The sequence below is a fragment of the Schistocerca gregaria genome, chromosome 1 (genome assembly GCF_023897955.1).
Source record: "Schistocerca gregaria isolate iqSchGreg1 chromosome 1, iqSchGreg1.2, whole genome shotgun sequence".
In the NCBI taxonomy this organism is placed as follows: Eukaryota; Metazoa; Arthropoda; class Insecta; order Orthoptera; family Acrididae; genus Schistocerca; species Schistocerca gregaria.
The window spans coordinates 635,574,090-635,598,606 of record NC_064920.1 but is presented as its reverse complement, the minus strand read 5'-3'; the positions used below and the strand labels follow the sequence as shown (position 1 = coordinate 635,598,606).

At 38.8% G+C, this 24,517-nt stretch overlaps 1 protein-coding gene across 2 annotated transcripts in view; it reads right to left on the bottom strand.

Annotated features, from left to right (window-relative positions):
• The window catches only part of LOC126360253 (ARF GTPase-activating protein GIT1), a 238,080-nt gene that overhangs the window by 60,729 nt on the left and 152,834 nt on the right, over positions 1-24,517 (bottom strand). For both annotated transcript variants that reach the window (XM_050007694.1, XM_050007695.1), the window contains 3 exons: positions 19,390-19,625; positions 15,336-15,410; positions 2,130-2,261 (listed from right to left, as the gene is read on the bottom strand). In XM_050007694.1, coding sequence (XP_049863651.1) covers positions 2,130-2,261; positions 15,336-15,410; positions 19,390-19,625 — 443 coding nt within the window. The remainder of the gene's footprint in view (positions 1-2,129; positions 2,262-15,335; positions 15,411-19,389; positions 19,626-24,517) is intronic.

Genomic DNA, 24,517 nt, shown 5'->3' with positions numbered 1-24,517 from the left:
GGTCTGCATGTCCAGCACGAACGCTGGTCCAACAAAGGCGCCAGGTGGAAATGGCATGGCAAGCCGTTCCACAGGACTACATCCAGCATCTCTACGATCGTCTCCATGGGAGAATAGCAGCCTGCATTGCTGCGAAAGGTGGATATACACTGTACTAGTGCTGCCATTGTGCATGCTCTGTTGCCTGTGTCTATGTGCCTGTGGTTCTGTCAGTGTGGTCATGTGATGTATCTGGCCCCAGGAATGTGTCAATAAAGTTTCCCCTTCCTGGGACAATGAATCTCACGGTGTTCTTATTTCAATTTCCAGGAGTGTATTTTGGTAAGTTATGGGCCTTTTCAATGGCAAGAGCACTGTTGAGTCGCACTGGTATTGTACCAGTATACAACAAGTGATAATGGCAAGTACGTAGGGGTCTGGAAGTGTTGGGCAAATCATAAAGATAAGGACTGGTTGCAGTAAAACCTGAAGACAGTGTTGACAGGAAATATTGTATCAAGAAGTCAAGTGGTTGTTAATTAATGAGTTTATCACCCAGAGCAACTGTCAGTTTTTCCAGTGTGAGCAGAGCTACTGGAGTTACTAATTTGAGCTTATGTGAATCAACAACCAAGAGGAGACTGCAGTAACGGTTTGTAGTAGTATTGATGAAAGTATTAATATCAATTAAATAGTGACACCTTCAGAACGAAAAATTGTCAGTGTGCATAGCAAAAGTGTGGATTTGGAAAGCATAGTTTGGAACATTCATTGTTTGGAACCAATAAACTAAGTTTACATACATCATGTTGTTATTTAAAGCAAGTTGATGGCTATTAAGAGCTGACACATAAAAAATAGGAAGACAGTTTATTACTGTGTCAGACATGATGTATTGGAAGTCATCCCCTTAAATAATCCAATTACCAACCCTCCGGGAGCCCCCTATTAACTAGCTGATGTGTCTGGACAGGTTCATAGCTAAAGGACTGCATTTTTCACACCAAACTTCTGGTGATTGCTTCGCTTAAAATACACTAAACAAAGAGTAGTTGTACCATCTATTACTATTCATCTTATCACCATTTTTTCCTCCTGCTAACACTAAACTTCTGTTTCTCAGTTTTCCCTAAACCCCAAAAAATCTCTATGAACAAATTTGGAACACTATTTTTTTTTAATTCTTTAATCTCTTCTTTTAGTCTTTGCAGCAACAAATGTTGCAAATTTTTTACTGCCTTCCATGGACATATTTTTTGCAGCAACTCAAGACAGTCAATTTTATTTTGTATCATATTAGAATTGTGATCCATTGACTGCTTTTTTTACATAATTTTGTTTTTGTGACTTAGAACGAAAAACTATGGTGGTATGAATACCTTCCATGGCTCTCTTGTGAGCTATTATTTTGGTGGTAAGTGTATTTCCACTGTAGAAACGAAGCAGTTTTTTCCAACTTCACAAATGACAACAGTAATGATCTCATGATAAACAGAAACTGATTGTTATTGAAGTTTTTGTACACATGTAAAATGTACTACCACTACCACAAGAAGTCAGGCACATGCAAATGCAGTAAGGCATATTCCCAAAAACTTTGTGAAACCACTAAATTGGTGATAAGTACACTTCCCAACATCTACTAAAGGTATACTAATTTTGTGGTAAGTATACTTCTCAAGCCCCGTTGAGAAGCTACTTTGGTGGTAAGGATACTGCGGGAGAATCTTTCAAACAATGTTATTTGATAGGATGTGTACTTCCCAAAGCCCTAAAAGCTATATTTCACAACAAACAGAAGCTACAGCTGGTGCAGCAGACTACAACTAGATGCCAGGAGCACACACGATCAGTAAAAAGTATTCCCATAAACACAGTAAAGAAACACAGTTACTGATACGTATATCCCCCAATGTATGAGAAGGGTTCTAAATGCTTTTGATATTGGTTTTTTGATTTTTCTTCCAGTCAATTAAACATGTACTCATAAACTATGTCATTGCCTTAAACACAATGCAAATCTGAACTTTCTTTAAAAAGTATTTAGAAACTATCTCATTAGTTGCCTATGCACAGAACAGAGATGTACATGGATAATTGAGAAGTTCCAACAGTTTTAAAAGAAGACAGTTAGATCTTTAACATCATACCGTGGATTGTAGAATGTTCAGTTGCAATCTGAGTTCATCCATTCTTGCTTCTGAAGTAGCAAGTTGCAAACGAAGTGAATGCTCTATTGTAGATGCAGTACTGTTCTCCTCTGACGTTGAAGGAGATTGGTCCTGTTGACAATCAGTGACAAATCAACCAAATGCTCCACCTCCCTCTTCTCTTCCAACATGAAAATTTCTACAGTGAAATGAATTGGGGGGGGGGGGGGGGGGAGGAATCATCATCATAACGAACTATGAAATGACAGCAATAAGAGGTCTAAGAGGCAGTGAGCAATATCATTCTCAAAACAGGTGACAAAATAAACAAAATCTGCTGACTGGTTGAAAATTTTTAATCAAGTTTAATCAAACAACAATAATAATAATAATAATAATAATAATAATAATTTCAGCTTGTTAAGTGAAACATAAGAAAGTAATATTAAATTAAAATTTGATACAACAATAAGTTCATTAACTTTTTGCTAACACTAATCTTTCAACAACATGAAGAAAATACCAAAAGGGGTTCAAACGATCCCATCACTAACAGTACATCTAATGAAATATAAATTATAGAGTAACTTATCTAGTAGTATTATAAATGAATATACACACTCAAGTTAACACGAATTGCAGTAAGAACGCATATTTGACAAGGAATTGCCGGGCATGTAATACAGGATGATTAGAAACATGATGTGAATTATACTCCAACATATGTGCCAACAAAGACCAAGAAATGAACATGTGATTTCAATAAACTTTTCTTTGCAGATTAAGTAAATTAACAACACACAAATGATAAAGATTACCAGTAATTCCATATGGTGTGCAGCCCTCACATTCACCAATCAAGCAATCAGAACTTCTAAATAACAGAGCATGAAACCAGAGTGAATCTGTGTATGTTCCCGTGAACCTTTAACACTGCTTGAAAGCCAGCCCCTGAAGCATTAACACTAGTTGTTGGAGGGCTGATGACCCAGATACAAGACATGTTTGAGTGCTTCTACTGACTGGTCTCAATTTTGGTAGTTTTAATGTTGTGTCTATGTTTAATTCCTCAGCCGCAGAACATTTTTGGCAAAGCAGTCATTATTCAGTTTATCTTCAATACATAAGTGTCAAGAGTGTAGCCAATGACACGTCAAAAAATCACATATGGTGTCTGTCCACTATCTCTCAAACCATGCAAGTTGCCAGACTGCAGCCACGTCAGTAGCAGCTAAAAAGCAAGTGATCATCAGCATAGGACAACCTGAAAATAGAACATCTTGCACTCAATGTATCAGTGACATTATTCTTGCACTTACAGCAGTCTGTGACATTTGTAGTTTGTAGGGACGAGGTGATGCAATGGCCTTTGTGCTGCCAGTCCAGACCATTGCAGTCTATGTCAAAACAGACAGATCCATATCTGTTGCAGTGCTTTAGAGTTAAGCCAACCGTGGACAAAGCTGAGGAGTCCATTGCAGACATATGAACAAAACAGCAATGTGATCCAGTACCCCCTGGTTGCTGTCTTATCTCCCCTCTACTGTTTCCGAACATGCATTACTGTTATAGTGGTGTACTCAATATAAAGCGGTGTCATGGTATAAAAAATTCAGCACCCAAGAGACTGATCATACTTACTCTCATATGTTCACATGCTAGTAGTCTTTGATGTTATTGCAGTACACTGACACAAATTTTCGAGTTTCCACTACATTTCACAGTTCTTTACTGACCAAGCATAGCACGGTCATGAGATTTTGGGTCACACAAGAAAGGGCACTGCTGGACCCACATGTATGCCACTTCTCTCCACTCTTAAGCAATTTTTGCTAGTATGCTGTTCTACACATCAGTTTTAATTCATTTGGGTCATTCTTTCATGATGTTGCAATTTTCACGAAATGTAGTGCTTTTTGTAACTCAAGTCAGTAAGTGTAAACTGTTCTCCTGGGATTGTTGGGCACCACCAGAGGTAAAGGACATCATAAAAAGAAACGATACACTTCAAATAAAGATGAATGAATGCCTTTAATGCAGAAAGACTACTTTTACTGTTGTAATGCTACCCATACAAGGCATAACTTAGTCATTAACTTAATAATTATTTTCAGAATAACAGTCTAAAAGGTGCTAAGATATTCAATAGACTGTGCTAACCACTGAATGTCTTTTTTTTCTTTTCAAATGAGACATTTTAAATTGAACATCTGTTAAAGTTTATTCGAATGGATTGGATAGAGTCCCACAATACATTACAACAACAACTAGTAATCATCATCATCATCATTCATCATTCATCATCATCATCAAGCCAATAGCATACACTAAAATGGAAACAGCAAAATCAATGACATCACATTCAATATCACCTGTACAGTGGTTGCTATTTAGTTCCAAGTCAGGAGGTGCTTTGGGAACTCAAATGGGAATCCCCAAAGGGAAAGCGACCTTCTTTTTGAGGAACACTACAGAGAACTGGCATTTTAAGCTGACTGCAGAATGATTCTATTGCCACTAACTTACAATTCACACAAAGGACCACATAGATAAGATACGAGAACTTAGGGCTCATATGGAGGCACACAGACAATCGTTTCTTCCTCATTCTATTTGCAACTGGAACAGGAAGAAAACGGCTAGTAATGGTACAAGGTACCCTCCACCATGCACCATATGGTGGCTTGCAGAGTATGGTCATAGATGCAGATGTAGAAGAAATCTTGCTCTAACATATTCTAACAGTGCTGCAAAGCTGACAGTTATTATGGCCACAACAGTTCTTTCCTGCTTCTCATTTACGTTCACTATTATGATGTATTTATCAGTATTAACAAAACAATGACTCTTACACTTTATCATGTATTTTCAAGATGACACACTGAAAATCTTGTGTAGCCTGTCTTTGTTTCAAGAAAAAGTGACATTCTACAACAGTGTTTTCTGTTAAATACAGTTACTTTTCCTTCATTTCACATGAAATCATTTGGACAAAAGCAAGTAGAAACCTGACAATCCAACCATGACTCAAAATGTGATAGAGTGCTTTCACAAGGAAAACACCATTTTTGGAAGCTGAAATCCAGCAGCCAAATCAGCATTTACAGACTCAATATAAAATTCACTATGAACTACTCAGTTACACAGTGTAAAGAAAACATTATGGCAGAGATTAGTTTCTGAATTCTAAGATTCTGCTACCATATATTTATTATTTACCTTTCAGGAACAATGAAATGTTACTACCCTGTTAAGATTTTTTTTCCATTTGATTCTCTGGCTTCATCTTGGTTGGAAGTATACTGTAAATGTTACTGATGTAACATATTTTTGAATAATCACCAAGTCATTTGAATAAAAAGCATTTTAATATCTTTGACCTGCACTTTGGCAGTTGCCATCACAAAAAAATCCCTCCCATACAGACTAGCCTCCCATGGATTACTTATTTGCATGACGAGAACTCCACTGCCCAGTAGCTGAAGGCGTCACAAAAGTCTTTGCAGTCAGACAATATCCCCAAACCTCATCCACAAACATATTTCCCATTCCATATCCTCACACCACTCCCAAGAATGAGGGCCCCTCATCACCAAGTATCACCCTGAACTGGAATAACTGAACCATATCGTTCGCCATGGCTTTGATTATCTCTCATATTGCCCTGAAATGAGGAACATCCTACCCTAGATCCTTCCTACCCTGTCTAAACAAGTGTCACATCACCACCCAAGCTACTAAAAATGAGGACTTTCATGTCTGGAAATATCATGTCCATTATAATTATCCGGGCTGTTATGCCATGGTCGGTTGATGAATTTTGTCTCAATTCCCAACGTTTCGTCTCCAACTGCGGGAGACATCTGCGATTGACGGCGACGGACAGCGGCCAATTGCACGTGACGTCACACCGCGGCGCGGGAACGCACGGACACGGAATTTAGCGGCAGTCAGTAATGAACCAGTGGGTGTGTTGGGTCTTCCATCGACCTACAGACCCCCTTGAAGATGTCTCCCGCAGTCGGAGACGAAACGTTGGGAATTGAGATAAAATTCATCAACCGACCACGGCATAACAGCCTGGATAGTTATAATGGACACCCAAGCTACGCAACATCCTAGTCCGTCTTTATACCACTCCGACTCCCAACCCCACCACCTCCTCCTCTTCCAGTTCTGTTATATGTTTATTCTAGCCTATCAGAGGCCAGGCCACCTGTGAAAGCAGCCATGTCATAAACCAACTCTGCTGCAAACACTGCACAGCCTTTTATGTTGGTATGACTGGTAACCAGCTGTCCGCCAGGATGAATGGTCACCACCAAACTGCTGTCAAGAACAAAGTTGACCACCCAGTTGCACAACATGCAAAGGAGTGCAACATGCTCAACTTCAGTGGCTGTTTCACCACCAGAGCCATCTGGATTGTTCCATCCATCACCAACGTCTCTGAACTACACAGATGGGAGTTATCTTTACAACACATCCACCACTCCCAAACTTGTCCTGAGCTCAATCCCAGGCAACCCACTGTCTCCGCACCCTTCATCCAATAGTTTCCCCTTCCTCTGCACTGTTACCCTTCCCTCTTTCACATTCCCAAGTAGCCTTTCAGTGCTTGCTGCTTTGCACCACTGCTACAACTATACCACCCACCTATCCCTCTCACATTCCTGGCCAGAAAACCAGCCTCTCTCTGAGCCACTTAGCCACCCACTTCCATTCCCTCTCCTTACCTGTCTTCACCTCCTCCTCCCTTTACCCACACCACTCAACACTACCTCCGCCATAACCAGCCAACCTGCCACAAATCAGCTTTGGTACCGTCAATCAATTGGCACCATGTAGGAGTGTGTGTGTGTGTGTGTGTGTGTGTGTGTGTGTGTGTGTGTGTGTGTGTGTGGTGTTGTTGTTGTGTTGAGGCTTATGGGCACTCAACATCGAGGTCATCAGCGCCCTGACACACATTAAAAGGAATGAATGTGGAAAGATCTAATAAAACTGAAGCACACACTCAAAGAAAGCAGGAAAAGAAGGAAAATGCCACAAAAGAAAGCAAAACTAAAGGAAAGGGAAAATATAGCAACAAGAATGCCACAGGAAATTGTCATTTGCTGGCCACTTACATAAAATATGGGCGAGCTTGACACACAGTGAGCAAATTAAAATCCTCACCCTAAAATCTTTGTAAAAACATTTGACATGGCACAGAACTTTAAAACTTTAACCACATTCGTCCGAGTGTTGCCTAAAAGAGATGGCAGGTCTGCTGGCAAGTCAGCCACGGCCCGCTGGTCAGAAAATAAAACGCAATCCAATAAAACGTGGTGCACAGTGACCTGGACGCCGCAAGCACCACACATTGGAGGGACCTCTTTCCAGAGCAGGAAGCCATGCATCATACGGCTGTGACCTATTCGAAGCCGAGTGAGGAGAACCTCGTCCCGTCGATGGGGCTGAAAGGAAGTACACCACACACGCGTTGTGGGCTTGACTATACGGAGCTTATTGTCAGTCACTTCCAGCCACTCATCCTCCCTCTGACGCATGACTCATGAGCTCAACAGCGAGGTGAGTGCGTGCAGGGGGATAGCACACTGAGATACTTGTGGATCGAGACACGCCTCCTTGGCTGCGAGATCTGCCCTTTCATTCCCAGCAATGCCGAAATGCCCCAGAACCCAGCAGAAAGCAACAACCTTCCCCAGTTGCTGTAGTCAGAGGAGGGCATCCTGGATGGTCTGGACAATTTTGTCTGCCGGATACAAACGTTGCAATGAGTGAAGGGTACAAACGTTGCAATGAGTGAAGGGCACTTAGTGAATCGGAACAGACAAGAAATTTAGGATAGGAAGAATGTCTCATCTGTTCCAGTGCCCGCAAGATCGCAGACAATTCTGCATCAAAGACAGTAAAAGTCTGAGGCAGTCGGACCTTGAGGACACGATCCAGAAAAACAACTGAGCAACGAACAGAATCCCCTTGTTTCAACCCATCCATAAAAACAGCAACATAGTCGTGGTGCTCAGATAAAATGGCAGAAAATGCTGCATTAAAAATGGTGGCAGGAGCGCAATCTCTCTTGTACTGCAATAAATCTAAAATCACTCTGGGCCTCTTCAGTAACCAGGGTGGCACGTGGTTAAAACCCAGGATTTGGGGTTTTGCAGACTCCACACCGAGGGACTCTAGCACACGTTGCACACGGATCCTAAACGGCAACATAGACCGGGGACGGCGGGAAAAAAGGCGGTCAGGAAGGGGATGGGCAACAAGATGGCGAGCAGGCAAGCTGGGAGCTGCAAGAAACTTACAAGCCTACTGTGCGCGTGCGTGTGTGCGTACTTCAGCTCATAAAAGGATAACTCTGAAAGCTAGCTAGTTTTTTCTTTCTTTGGTGGGTGCCTGTCAACAATTCAACGCTTCTGCTTTTCAATGAGTGGTCTCCATTAATCCTAAATAAAGTATTTATATTTCACAAGAACTTTTCTACAACATTCACATCTTTAAAAGTCATATGATGTAATTTTCTGTAACTTGAAGATCTGTTTCACAATGGGAAGTGGTATTGGGAAATCTCTTAGTGATAAACCAGATGAGAGAACCCATGTAAACATAGTGACAGCTGCAAGAAGATATTTAAGAATAGAATAAGCTAACAGTCAAGGAATAAGATGAAGCCAGAGTAGGAAAATAAGAATGAATCAGAGTAAATTTACTGAAGAAAAATTGATGATTTTCACTAGTTTAGCAAGCAGAAAAATAGAAATTTGAGAGGAAACATGGGCAGAATGTTGAGTTATTAGTAATTAGTCTTCATATGAAAAGGCCAAATTTGCATTAAAATTTTAAAAAGTGGACCCAATTCATGATTTAAAATGAAATTAAATATACCTGTTACATACTTGGATGAAGGAAGCAGCATAGAGAATGGAGTATGCAGTTAATCCCATGGAAAAAGGCACATTTATAGATACAAGAGCAAAGGCTGGGAGTAAAACATTTGAAGAATTTATGCAGAAGTACTGAATATTCACTGCTCTAGTGACATACAAGTCAGGGTAGTGAAAACTTTTATGAATAGCGTGAATTTTAACCGGACAATCAGCTGAGCATTCATACAACTATAGTGCACACAGGACGTCAGAAAAACGAAGAAATTGAGAAACTGAGTCATTCTGACACGAAAGTGTGTTGAGTTTTCTTAAGTGAAATGCAAGTGCTTCTGATACCTGTCACTGCATGAGATGCAAAACAGTATCTATAAGTACAATTTTAATCATTAGATAAAAATTACAATGTGAACAATTATGAAAATGATAGATTGCTACTCACGATAAATATGACATACTGAGTTACAGACAGGGGCAACAGAAAGATCGTTATACACCAATCTTTTCTTCAGAAAAGAGAGGAAAAACAGACCACACACGATCACTATCTCTAACTGCTCCAGCCAGATTGCAATTGTTACTATTATAGTTTTTTCCTCACTAAGGAAAACTTTTACTTCATCCTTGTGACATGTTGCCAGTCCTAATGACCACCTTCAAACTGGATCTCCATCAATGAAGTCCTTAATTTATCACTAATGATTCCTTACTACCCACTTCTAATTATTAAAATCTTTTCGTTGTGTGTGTCTGCAATTCAACATTTTGTCTTTATAGTAAGCTGCAACCTATCATTTTCATAACTGTTGATATACCAAGCTGGACTTTCCATTGTCTAAATTAGGATGTGAATTGTTTCACATTTATGAGTAACATATGTAAAACCGAGCCAATGACCTATTTATGAGTAACATATGTAAAACCGAGCCAATGACCTTGCCGTAGTGGTAACACCGATTTCTGTCAGATCACTGAAGTTAAGCACTGTCGGGCTGAGCTAGCACATGGATGGGTGACCATCCGGTCTGTCTAGCGCTCTTGGCAAGCAGGGTGCACTCAGCCCTTGTGAGGAAAACTGAGGAGCTACCTGGCTGAGAAGTAGCGGCTCTAGTCTCGAAAACTGTTCGGATGGAGATTAGTTTAGTTTATATGTAAAACCGATATTATTCCACACCAGAATATGAAATGCATATGGGAAACAGCAATACTGCAGCATGGGATAGTAGTAGTTTTTTAATAAACAAAAATGAGAGTGAGTTGGATTTAGAGGAAAGGGAGGAGATATAAGAACAGAAGATTTTGTGGACGTAACAGTATTTCAGAATATCTTAATCAGAACAGAGAAGAGAGAAATCTTAACTGATTACAGGAATAATAACAGGAGATAAAATATGGGAAGTAATAACACTGATGTGGGAAATGAAGGATCTCATTAATGGGAATCCAGTTTGAAGATGGTCATTATGACTGACTACATGACACAAGGATGAAGTAAAAGTTTTCATTAGTAAGGCAATAACTATAAAAATAAATGAGGTATTGGTGTACACACAGTGAAGATAAAATTTTTCCATCCTCAGCAACTGTAGTCGCATATCATAAAATTGTAAGCAACCAGACATGTGAGAGAAATTTAATTTCTTTACTGGTTTCAGGCACTTAGTACCCTTCTTCAGAAGGTTATACCTATTGCATTATTTGCGAATATCAACAATAAGATGCATATAGCAAAATACCACGGTCATATGGTTCACAATGTCAGTATCAAATTACTATAAATAACCGAAACAACAAGTGCAGACATCATAATGGAACAGGAGCTAATCACCTAATGACAGCAATTAGTTGATTAGCTCCTGTTCCGGGATTATGTCTGCATTAGCTCCTGTTCCGGGATTATGTCTGCACTTGTTGTTTTGCTTATTTTTACTAATATTTTACAGATACTGTGAAGCACGTGGCCAGGGCATTTTGATGTATGCATCTTATTGTGGCTCACTTGCAAATAATGCAAAAGGTATAAGCTTTTGAAACAGAGCACTGTTGTTGTTGTTGTTGTTGTTGTCTTCAGTCCAGAAACTGGTTTGATGCAGCTCTCCATGGCACTCTATCCTGTGCAAGCTTCTTCATCTCCAAATAACTATTGCACCCTACATCATTCTGAATCTGCTCAATGTATTCATCTCTTGGTCTCCCTCTGATTTTTACCCTCCAATACTAAATTGTTGATTGCTTGATACCTCAGAACATGTTCTACCAACTGATCCCTCCTTCTGGTCAAGTTGTGCCACAAATTCCTCTTCTCCCCAATTCTATTCAGTACCTCCTCATTAGTTACCTGATCTACCCATTTAATCTTCAACATTCTTCTGTAACACCACAGTTCAAAAGCTTCTATTATCTTCTTGTCTGAACTATTTATCGTCCATGTTTCATCTCTATACATGGCTACACTCAGTACAAATGCTTTCAGAAAAGACTTCCTGACACTTACATCTGTGCTCGATGTTAACAAATTTCTCTTATTCCAAAACACTTTCCTTGCCATTGCCAGTCTACATTTTATATCCACTCTACTTCGACCACCATCAGTTATTTTGCTCCCCAAATAGCAAACTCCTTCACTACTTTAAGTCTCTAATTTCCTAATCTAATTCACTCAGCATCACCTGATTTAATTAGACTACATTCCATTATCCTTGTTTTGCTTTTGATGATATTCATCTTACACCCTCCCTTCAAGACACTGTCCATTCTGTTCAACTGCTCTTCCAGGTCCTTTGCAGTCTCTGACAGAATTACAATGTCGTTGGCAAACATCAAAGTTTTAATTTCTTCTCCATTGATTTTAGTTCCAATTCTGAATTTTTTTTTCCCTTTACTGCTTGCACAATATACAGATTGAATACCGTACACTACAACCCTGTCTCACTCCATTCTCAACCACTGATTTCCTTTCATGCCCCTCTAATATTGTAACTGCCATCTGGTTTCTGTTCAAATTGTAAATAGAGTTTCGCTCCCTATATTTGACCCCTGCCACCTTGAGAATTTGAAAGAGAGTATTCCAGTCAACATTGTCAAAAGTGTTCGTTAAGTCTACAAATGCTAGAAACGTAGGTTTGCCTTTCCTTAATCTATTTTCTAAGATAAGTCATAGAGTCAGTATTGTGACACGTGTCCCAACATTTCTACAGAATCCAAACTGATCTTCCCCGAGGTCAGCTTCTACCAGTTTTTCCATTTGCCTGTAAAAAATTCGTGTTAGTATTTTGCAGCTGTGGCTTATTAAACTGATTGTTCGGTAATTTTCACATCTGTCAACACCTGCTTTCTTTGGGATTCTGGCTTTCCCAAGGCTATCAGTAGTTATAATGGAATGTTGTCTGCTCCCAGGGCCTTGTTTCGACTTAGGTCTTTCAGTGCTCTGGCGAATTCTTCACGCAGTATCATATCTCCCATTTCATTTTCATCTATCTGCTCTTCCATTTCCATAATGTCCTCAAGTACATTGCCCTTGTATAGACCCTCTATATACTCCTTCCACCTTTCTGCTTTCCCTTCTTTGCTTAGAACTGGGTTTCCATTTGAATCCTTGATATTCACCCAAGTCTTTCTCTTTTCTCCAAAGGTCTCTAATTTTCCTTTAGGCAGTATCTATCTTACCCCTAGTGATATATGCCTCTACATCCTTACATCTGTCCTCTAGCCATGCCTACTTAGCTATTTTGCACTTGCTGTCGATCTCATTTTTGAGACGTTTGTATTCCTTTTTGCCTGCTTTATTTACTGCATTTTTATATTTTTCCTGTCAAGAGGCCAGTACCAGCACAGCAAGGCCGTTTTGGTTATTGTTACATGGCCAGATCAGTCAATCATCCAGACTGTTGCCCCTGCAACTACAGAAAAGGACGCTGCCCCTCTTCAGGAACCACATGTTTGTCTGGCCTCTCAACTGATGCCCCTCCCTTGTGGTTCCAAATGGCTGTCTGTATCGCTGAGCCATGCAAGCCTCCCCATCAACGGGAAGGTCCATGGTTCACGGTTTGTGGGGTGGGGTGGGGTGGAGTGGGGGGAGCACTAAGTGCCCAAAATCAGTAAAATAATTAAAGTTCTTTTATGCAACTGGATGTTATTATTTCGTTACATAGTGAAGAAGCAAGAATTCAATGGTGATAAGAAGAGAGCAGATTTTGAAATACTGAATTACAATTTGATAACATTAATATCACCAAAGAAACTACACGAATAATTACAGGATACTGTGAAAATGAAAAGAGAAAATAGGTAGACTAAATAGGTTTGGGAGTACTTGGGAAGAAAAACACAAATGAAAGTAATGAGAAAGAAGAAAGTTAGCAACGATAAATTAGTGTACGAGGTATTCTGAATGTTTAAAGATGTGTCCTAAATGCAGCAGTACCAAACTAAAACAGTATAGTGAAATTAGGAAGTTCATAAACTTACTTGCTGTACATAAAAACACCTAAAAGGAAATTATTACTCTTACCTATTTCATTTTAGTCTTTAATTCATGAAGAAAGAAACATTACAGATTATCAACCTGGTGGGAATTAATGCCAATAACCTCTGAAATTGGAATAATTAAGTGACTAAACTTTATTAGCTGATGGAGAGTGTAGATTATGTGTATTTTAGAGCAGCTTGCATGCTAGTTAGTTAGTTAGTTATATTACTTGTTCCATGGATCATGAACACGATTCTTTCGTAATGATGTGGAATGTGTCAAAGTACACAAGATTCATTTATCCCAAATAATCATTGTTAGTCTTATATATGGTACAATTGTTAATGCTTACTGTATTTCTTTGGCCTATGTCTAAAAATTCATCTATGGAGTAGAAGGAGTTGTCATTCAGGAATACCCTTAACTTACTTTTGAATGCCGATTGGTTGTCTGTCAGACTTTTGATATTGTTTGGCAATTGACCAAAAATCTTTGTGGCAGTATAATTCACCCCCTTTTGTGCCAATGTCAAATTCAATGAACGATAGTGAAGGTCACCCTGTCTCCTAGTATTGTAGCTGTGGACTGTGCTATTAATTCTGAAGTCATCTGGGTTACTAACAACAAATTTCATTAGGCTGTGTATATATATATATATATATATATATATATATATATATATATATATATATATATATATATATATATATTGTGAAGCTACTGGCAATATCCCTAATTCTTTAAATAATTGTCTACAAGATGATCTTGGATGAGCCCCAGACATTATTCTGATAACATGTTTTTGTGCAATACATACCTTCTTTCTTAGTGATGAATTGCCCCAAAAGATGATTCCGTAAGAAAGCAACGAATGAAAATATGCATAGTAAGCTAACTTACTGATGTGCTTGTCTCCAAAATTTGCAATGACACTAATAGCATAGGTAGCTGAGCTAAATCGTTTCAGTAGATTGTCAATGTGTGTCTTCCAGTTTAAATTCTGATCAATACAGACACCCAGAAATTTTGAACAATCTGCTTTAGCTAAAGATTTTCCCCCACACTCTATATTTATTTCCGGTGTTATGCCTTTCCCTGTACTGAACTGTATGTACAGTGTTTTTTCAACGTTCAATGAAAGTCCATTTGCGGAAAACCACCTAATAACTCTTTGAAAAACATTATTTGCATTTTCCTCAGCTGATTCTTGCTTTTTAGGCTTGATTACAATACTTGTGTCATCTGCAAAGAGAACCAAGTTTGCATCTTCATGAATATAATTAGACAAGTCATTGACATATATTAAAAACAATAAAGGCCCCAAGACAGAACCCTGTGGTACCCCATTCTTGATACATCCCCCAGTCTGAATAATCTGCTGCCCTTTGTGTACTATGTGGGTTTACTGTTTCAACCTTCTGCATTCTACCAGTTAAATATGAAGTGAACCATCTGTGTACTGAACCATTCATTCCATAGTACTTCAGCTTATCTAAGAGGATTTCATGATACACACAATCAAAAGCCTTAGAGAGATCACAGAAAATCCCAATTGGTGATGTTCTACTATCCAGAGCATTTAAAATTTGATCAGTGAAAGCGTTGAAACACCTTTCTGAAAACCGAACTAACATTTTGTTAAAACGTTATTCCCACTAATGTGTAAAGTTACTCTTGAGTACATTACTTTTTCAAACACTTTTGAGAAGGATGTCAGAAGTGAAATAGGACGATAATTGTTTGTTTTTTCACTGCAGCATGAAGGCTTATTTCCCTAGTGAAAATTTGAAATATTTGTTAATGTGACCAATTACAGCTGTATTATTAGTTGAATGAAATGTTTACCTTAGAAATTTCTGACACAGGTGAATCAACATTCTCAGAACTGCTTTTCTCTTCTTGCATCTTCTCCTGTGGTTTCTGCAAAATAAAAATGTATTCCTTCAGTGCTATTGTTCTCACAATGATTTGTCGCAACATACATGCCACAACACCAAAAAAGTTGTAAGTAATAAATGCTATTTCACAAAATATGGTTGATGTTTACCTTACAGCACATACAATAGCTCATGTTTGATCACAGATGGTGAGAAGAACATATAATTTCGAAGTGAATATGCTCTCTTTGAGCAAAGCTACTGCATGGATTGAAACAAGATTTAAAGTGCTAACAGAGAAATAATGTACGTCAACAACTGTGGACACTACTCACATATCTTTGGACACTTTATTTCATATCAACAGCAAAATGAAAAGGGGGGCGGGGGGGAGGGAGAGAGAGGGGAGTGGTGACGGTGCCAGCGATGGGGAGAATGCCAGCGGTGTGGCAGAGAGAGAGCAATGAGACAGAGCCTCACAGTGCAAGGAGGGAAGGAGTAGAGTGTGGCCACTTAAATTGGTGGACGGGGGCAAGAATTGGGTAAGATAGGGTAGAGAATTTGGTAAAGCACAGAGAAGAACAACCTTGTACAGGGAAATGGGGAGAAATATGATGCTCTTCGAGATTCTCTTTTTTAACAAACTTTTTCCATAAACAACATTTGTTCAAATTCATTCCAGAACTATATATTAAAAGTTTTCTGGTCCACCTCACTCTCATTTTTCCAATCTTTGCGTGTGGGTGAGGTGGGGGGGAGGGGGGGGGGGGAAGAGAGAGAGAGAGAGAGAGAGAGAGAGAGAGAGAGAGAGAGATATGAGCGGTTAATTTTTTAAATATTCCACACCACACTTTATTAGTATCATACACTGAAGGGTCAAACAAAACAAAGTTGTACATATGCCTAATATGCTGTAGGGCCGCTGCAAGCACTCAGAAGTGCTGAAATGTGATGTGGCAATGACTCAACTAATGACTGAAGTAGTGCTGGTGGGAACTGACACCATGAATCCAGCAGGGCTGTCCACAAATCCACAAGAGTACGAGAGAGCAGAGATCTCTTCTGAACACCGCATTGCAATGCATCCCAGATATGCTCAATAATGTTCACGTCTAAGGAGTCTGGTGGCCAGTGGAAATGTGTAAACTCAGAAGATTGTTCCTAAAGCTATTCTGTAATAACTCTGGATGTATGGGATGTTGCACTGCCCTGCTGGACTTGTGTAATTACGTCAGAATGCACAATGGACATTAATGGATGCAGGTGATCAGGCAGATACTTATGTACATGTCTCCTGTCAGAGACACATCTAAACGTATCAGCGGTCCCATAATACTCCAACTGCACCTGCCCCGCACCATTATAACGCCTCCATTAGCTTGAAAAGTCCCCTGTGGATATGCAGGGTCTACAGATTCATGAGGTTGCGTCCATTCCTGTACACATCCATCCACCCAATGCAATTTGAAACGAGACTTGTCCGACCAGGCAACATGTTTCTAGTCATCAACAGTCCAGTGACGGTGAAGATGGGCCGAGGAAACGCGTAAAGCTTTGTGTCAGGCAGTCATCAAGGGTACACAAGTGGGTCTTCAGCTCTAAAAGCCCATATCAATGATGTTTTGTTGAATGGTTCTCATGCTGACACTTGCTGATGGCCAAGCAGTGAAATCTGCAGCAATTTGCGGAAGGGTTGCACTTCTGTCACGCTGAACGATTCTCTTCAGTCGTCATTGGTCCTGTTCTTGCAGGATCTTTTTCCAGCCACAGCGATGTCGGAGATTTGATGTTTTACCGGATTCCTGATATTCATGGTACATTCGTGAAATTATCATATCACAAAATCTCCATTCCATTGCTACCTCGGAGATGCTGTGTCCCATCGCTCGTACACCGATTATAACACCACATTCAAACTCACTTAAATCTTGATAACCTGCCTTTGTAGCTACAGTAACTGATCTAACAACTGCACCAGACACTTGCTGTCTATATAGAAGTTGCTGATCGCAGCAACATATTCTGCCTGTTTACTGTCTCTGTATTTGAACACACATGCCTACACCAGTTTTTTGGCACTTCAGTGTACAATTTCAGTATTCTATACACTTGAAGTCATATGCCAGAATGAGACTTAAACCTAGCTGCTTTCCAAATGTAGGCAATTTCAAACACACACAAAAAGAAAGTCCGTTCCAAGATTGCAAGAGAAAAAGTGGACAAGCTACAAGTTACATTACAGTCAAGAGACAGGCAAAATTAGTTTTATTTTTCCCATATCTTGATGTTGTTTTGTAAGGTTTATTTGTCAAATATGTTTTTTTTATTGTACTGTCCCCCCCTCCCCCTCCCCCCTAGTGTTTGGCTATGTTGAACAATAATGCCTCTAGCGGTATTACCTTTACGGGTGTAACATGTCATTTATATCCACTACCTTTAAGTTAGACCTATCAGATGAAACCAAATTAAAGAAGAAACAACTTTGCAGCCAAACAATGTTTGAAGTTTTAGCTCGGGCTATGAAAATCAAACTGCCTTAAGCAGAACACCAGATATTTGCCTAATATGCTGGCATGAACAGTTGTTTTTTCACCACCTTCTGAACGGATTCATATCCCTTCAGAATGTCTACATTGCCATGACCTGCTATATCTGGTGTATATAACAGGCTCTCTGCAATCCCTTCATTAATGAGTTCCATTACCATCCTACGATAGATACAAGGACTATGATTGTGGATATAGACGTGCTTGGGTTTGTGAATATAAATATTGGTGGCCTAGTGTGAAAATGCAACCCAGCTTGTTTCCTTCATATCTGCCTTAAGTATTTGTATTCACAATTTGAAAATGTTCGAAAGGTTCATCTTTAAAAATTCTTTTCTTGATAATAATGAATCCATCTTCAAAAAGATTTAACTTTGAATTAAGGGGCCGTTTTATCTGGTACCATCACACTTCCCAACACTTTTGCACAACAAATCATATCAGAAACAACACATTTTCACAATACCTTTAAAGTAAATATTTTATAGTATATACGTATAAACATGAAAACCACATAATGTGACACTTTGGCTTCGCAAACATGTAGACAAACCTGGTGCCTGCTTGGTTTGCTTCTGTCAGCACAGGACATTTTATGACACACAGATGTCTCCAGTGGTACAACAGAACACCGAGAATGTTTGTCTTGGTATTTACTCAATATTATTTTTACTGTTTTTCTGAAGTGAAATATGTGGTGTCAATCTGGTATGTAATGTCTTACATGCTGTTGGAAGAGGGTATACGCCTTGCTGATTTACAAGTTTGTAAAGTTTAATCATTATATTTGGTTATTTCCATATTTATACCTGTGTTCAACCAAAATATGTAGTTCACCCAATGCATTATGTTAAAAATCTTTCCAGAATAAATCATTTTAGCTACAATTTGCTGTACAAAAGAATCGAGAAATGTGATACTGCCAGATAAAATTGCTACTAGATGCTATCACAGCTATCCCATTAGTACTTTAAATAAGAAATGAATCAGTCATTTTATGGTTATACAGAAAACTTAGTCTAGAGATAAAGTCAAGACCCAATTTGAATATAAAATAAATGCCAGTGAACAATATTAGCAACCTATAGTCTTCAGATTTACAATATTTTTATATGGGGATGGGAGAAATGACAATTTTTGTGACTTTTGTAAAAACTGCCAATTTTGTTGTATTTGTCGTGTTATCATTTAAGCAAAATTTACCTGTCCCTAGTTACTGGTTAAAAACTAAACGGTATGTCACTCACAGGGATGTTCCATGTAATAGTTTTCCAGGTGACAATCCATTATACTGATGGTTATTTTAAGGATTCCATTATTATTGTAATTTAGTACAATACAAAACATAATTTTTGAGATGAACACCAAGTCATGAGAAATGACACCTGCCCTAAGCATTCAAAAAACCAAAGTTAATCCTTAAAGACCAAAACTGAAAACATCACAACAGCTATGATCAAGATATTACTAACTCACCTGTGATTCATTCACAGACTGTGCTTGCTGAGGGAGCAATTTCAGTTGATCTGTTCCAACATAGTCTTCATCTGATGCAACACTATCATATAATGGTTCATCATCAGACACCTCAGAGCGATGTTTTGTTCCTGCAATAGCAGACAGAATTGGATGCCTGGATGATGACATTACTGATGATTTTGATGCTTCCATGGGATGCTGCCGGTGCTGATATTTGTTACCCCCTACAGCTTCTGCCAAAACAAGCATTTCAATAAAAATGAGAGAATTGAACTTTAAAAGTTTTGCAACTGAAATCAATATACTTAGAATGGATTCTCAGAGGTCCTGCCAACAACAAATTGCAGGAAGTTTATGTACTCTAAGCAAACATAAAAAAGGAAAAAATTAACTTATTAACATATTGATTTTTTTTCAGATTATGTTCTAAAAATAGTTTTTAAAATTTTAAGACTCATAATTAGTAAAATCCCCAAGTATACGTGTGCACTGGACTTTGACTTATATCCCGAAAAGTAAAATAGTTGTTCATTTTTTACAAAGTCAGACCAAATATTTCACAATTATTTCCTGTGAACAGGAACATTGGGAGAGTTGGGTCAAGAACAGTGGACATTTTTATCTTGCACCACCAGTGAGCCGCTGTCAGTCAACTGACGAACTGCCACCAATATCAGACTCTAAAGAAATAACATCACATTTCTCTTCACTTTCTGAGCTGCTTATTTCAATGACAACCTCAGGATCACTATTATATCGATTGGTTTTTGGAAGCACCTCCTAAACAACAATATAAGTCAGAGGCTGAGAGCACATTTCATTGTTAAGTATTCATTGCTTCACACAGTCAAGATGATATGTAGTGACAAACAGCTCAACCAAAATACAACAATTAGGCTACAAATATAAAACTGGATGCTCTCTAGCAGTCTAACACTTAACCATCAGTACTTAAACAGATATATGGGAAGTGGTATTTTTTCGAAGGTCTGTAGAATATTTAAATTTCTGTCAAAAATATAAAAACAAGGTAAATCTGGATTGCATGTTAAGGGGTTAATAAGGGATGTGTTCATATGTGTTATTTTAGTGCCATATAAATATATAAATATTGATTCCCCCGCCCATGAACCATGGACCTTGCCGTTGGTGGTGAGGCTTGCGTGCCTCAGCGATACAGATAGCCGTACCGTAGGTGCAACCACAATGGAGGAGTATCTGTCGAGAGGCCAGACAAACGTGTGGTTCCTGAAGAGGGGCAGCAGCCTTTTCAGTAGTTGCAGGAGCAACAGTCTGGACGATTGACTGATCTGGCCTTGTAACACTAACCAAAACAGCCTTGCTGTGCTGAAAGCAAGGGGATTGGCTGAAAGCAAGGGGAAACTACAGCCGTAATTTTTCCCGAAGGCATGCAGCTATACTGCATGGTTAAATGATGATGGCGTCCTCTTGGGTAAAATATTCCGGAGGTAAAATCCAGGCGGGGACTACTCAGGACGACGTTGTTATCAGGAGAAAGAAAACTGAAATTCTAGTAGGGGTCGGGAGTGTAGAATGTCAGATCCTTTAATTGGGCACGTAGGATAGAAAATTTAAAACATTGAAATGGGTAGGTTAAAGTTAGATATAGTGGGAGTTAGTGAAGTTCGGTGGCACGAGAAACAAGACTTCTGGTCAGGTGAATACAGAATTATAAATACAAAATCAAATAGGGGTAATGCAGGAGTAGGTTTGAAAGTGAATAAAAAATAGGAATGCGGGTAAGCTACTACAAACAGCATAGTGGCCATGATAGATACGAAGCCAACGCCTACCACAGTAGTACAAGGTTATATGCCAACTAGCTCTGCAGATGACGAAGAAATTGATGAAATGTATGATGAGATAAAAGAAATTATTCAGATAGTGAAGGGAGATGAAAATTTAATAGTCATGGGTGACTGGAATTCGGCAGTAGGAAAAGAGAGAGAGAAGGAAACATAGTATGTGATAGGCGAATATGTACTGGGGCAAAGAAATGAAAGAGGAAGCCGTCTGGTAGAATTTTGCACAGAGCACAACTTAATCATAGCTACCACTTGGTTCAAGAATCATGAAAGAAGGTTGTATACATGGATGAAGCCTGAAGATACTGGAAGGTTTCAGATAGATTATATAATGGTAAGACAGAGATTTAGGAATCAGGTTTTAAATTGTAAGACATTTCCAGGGACAGATGTGGACTCTGACCACACTCTATTGGTTATGAACTGTACATTAAAACTGAAGAAACTGCAAAAAGGTGGGAATTTAAGGAGATGGGTTCTTGATAAACTGACAGAACCAGAGGTTGTAGACAGTTTCAGGAAGAGCACTAGGGAACGAATGATAAGAATGGGGGAAAGAAATACAGGAGAAGAAGAATGGGTAGCTTTCAGGGATGAAGTAGTGAAGGCAGCAGAGGATCAAGTAGGTAAAAAGACGAGGGCTAGAAGAAATCCTTGGGTAACAGAAGAAATATTGAATTTAATTGATGAAAGGAGAAAATATAAAAATGCAGTAAATGAAGCAGGCAAAAAGGAATACAAACGTCTCAAAAATGAGATTGACAGGAAGTCCAAAATAGCTAAGTAAGAATGGCTAGAGGACAAATTTAATGATGTAGACGCGTATATCACTAGGGTTAAGATAGATACTGCCTACAGGAAAATTAAAGAGACCTTTGGAGAAAAGAGGACCACTTGCATGAATATCAAGAACTCAGATGGAAACCCAGTTCTAAGCAAATGGGGCCAACATGTGAACTATATTAGTAGTAAGTTATTTAGAGTAATTTATTTATTAAGACAACTCAGAAATTGTGTACCTGAAACATACATCACATCATTTTATTTTGAATTTTTCCAAAGTATAATATCCTTTGACATTATCTTGCGGGGTAACTGTAGTCATATACATGACATCCTATTAATGCAGAAGAAAGCCATTAGGATAATTACAAATTGTTTACGTAAGGCTCGCTTCAAACCCTTATTTACAAAACAAAAAATTATGACAGTAATAAACATCTCTATATACAATGTCTCACTCTTTACGAAGAAGAACCTACAAGATGTAACAACGAACATTTTCTCTATGTTTCACAACGTAGCATCAAACACATAGACGCCTTACCATAGATTATCAAAATCAATAAATAGCTATGAAGTCACAGGGCACAAACTATTTAACAAGCTGCCACATGCTATACAGGATCTTCCTGAACATACATTCAAAGAAAGACTGCATGAATAGTTTATTGCCCACCCATTCCACGATACCAATGAATTTTTCAACTGTAAAATGCAGTAATCCAACAGATGACCCACTGTACATTTATTGTAATATAACGTAAAATATTTCAGTAGTCAATACCTTATCAGACTGTATTATAAACTGTATCTTCACAATTGACGTTGTCAATTGCTGTAATGGCCTAAAGACAATAAAATCTTTATCATCATCATCATCATCATCATCATCATCATCATGAAAGAAGGGAAAGCAGAAACGTGGAAGGAGTATATAGAGGGTCTACACAAGGGCAAGGTTCTTGCGGACAATATTATGGAAATGGAAGAGGACGTAGGTGAAGATGAAATGGGAGATATGATACTGCGTGAAGAATTCACCAGAACACTGAAAGACCTAAGGCGAAAAAAGGCTCCGGGAGTAGACAACATTCCATTAGAATTACTGATAGCCTTGGGAGAGCCAGCCCTGACAGATCTCTACCATTTAGTGAGCAAGTTGTATGAGACAGGCGAAATAACCTCAGACTTCAAGAAGAATATAATAATTCCAATCCCAAAGAAAGCAGGTGTTGACAGATGTGAAAAATACTGTCGGCAATTTCATTCCCGGGATTTGACATGATCTGGGGTCCAAACAAACACCACTGAACGACTGGGTGTTGACAGATGTGAAAAATACTGAACTATCAGTTTAATAAGCCATGGCTGCAAAATACTAACACGAATTCTTTACAGACAAATGGAAAAATTGGTAGAAGCTGACCTCAGGGGAGATCAGTTTGGATTCTGTAGAAATGTTGGGACACGTGACGCAATACTGACTCTATGATTTATCTTAGAAAATAGATTAAGAAAAGGCAAACCTACATTTCTAGCATTTGTAGACTTAGAGAAAGCTTTTGACAATGTTGACTGGAATACTCTCTTTCAAATTCTGAAGGTGGCAGGGGTCAAATACAGGGAGCGAAAGGCTATTTACAGTTTGTACAGAAACCAGATGGCAGTTAAAAGAGTTGAGGGGCATAAAAGGGAAGCAGTGGAGAGAAGTTTGTTAACATCGAGCACAGATTTAAGTGTCAGGAAGTTGTTTGTGAAAGTATTTGTATGGAGTGTAGCCATGTATGGAAGAGAAACATGGATGATAAATAGTTTAGACAAGAAGAGAATAGAAACTTTCGAAATGTGATGCTACAGGAGAATGATGAAGATTAGATTGGTAGATCACACAACTAACGAGGAGGTATTGAATAGAATTGGGAAGTAGAGAAATTTGTGGCACAACTTGACTAGAAAAAGGGATCAGTTGGTAGGACATGTTCTGAGGCATCAAGGGATCATCAATTTAGTACTGGAGGGCAGCGTGGAGGGTAAAAATTGTAGAGGGAGACCAAGAGATGAATAAATCAAGCAGATTCAGAATGATGTAGGTTGCAATAGTTACTGGGAGATGAAGAATCTTTCACAGGATAGAGCAGCACGGAGAGCTGCATCAAACCAGTCTCTGGACTGAAGACAATAAAAACATAGATACTGATTCGTCTGCCATTACCAACATAACAAAAATTATAGATATATACACTTTCAGCAACCCTTTCTCATCTAAGCAAAAGTCAGAGCGTATGGATGTGTGTTTGTTGTGTCCTATGGCCTAAGCTACTATCTAAATGATCTTTTAAAGAAGCTATCTGTCTTCAGCAAATGATTTATCTTCCTCACATCCAAAACTTTTTTGCTGTTACAGACCCTATCCAAAATGCAGGGGTTCAGTGCAACCTTAGCATTTTCTTGTATTTCTGACAACTTCAATTGAAACCCTTGTATCTTCCTTTTTCTAATCTGAACAGTTGTTTTTC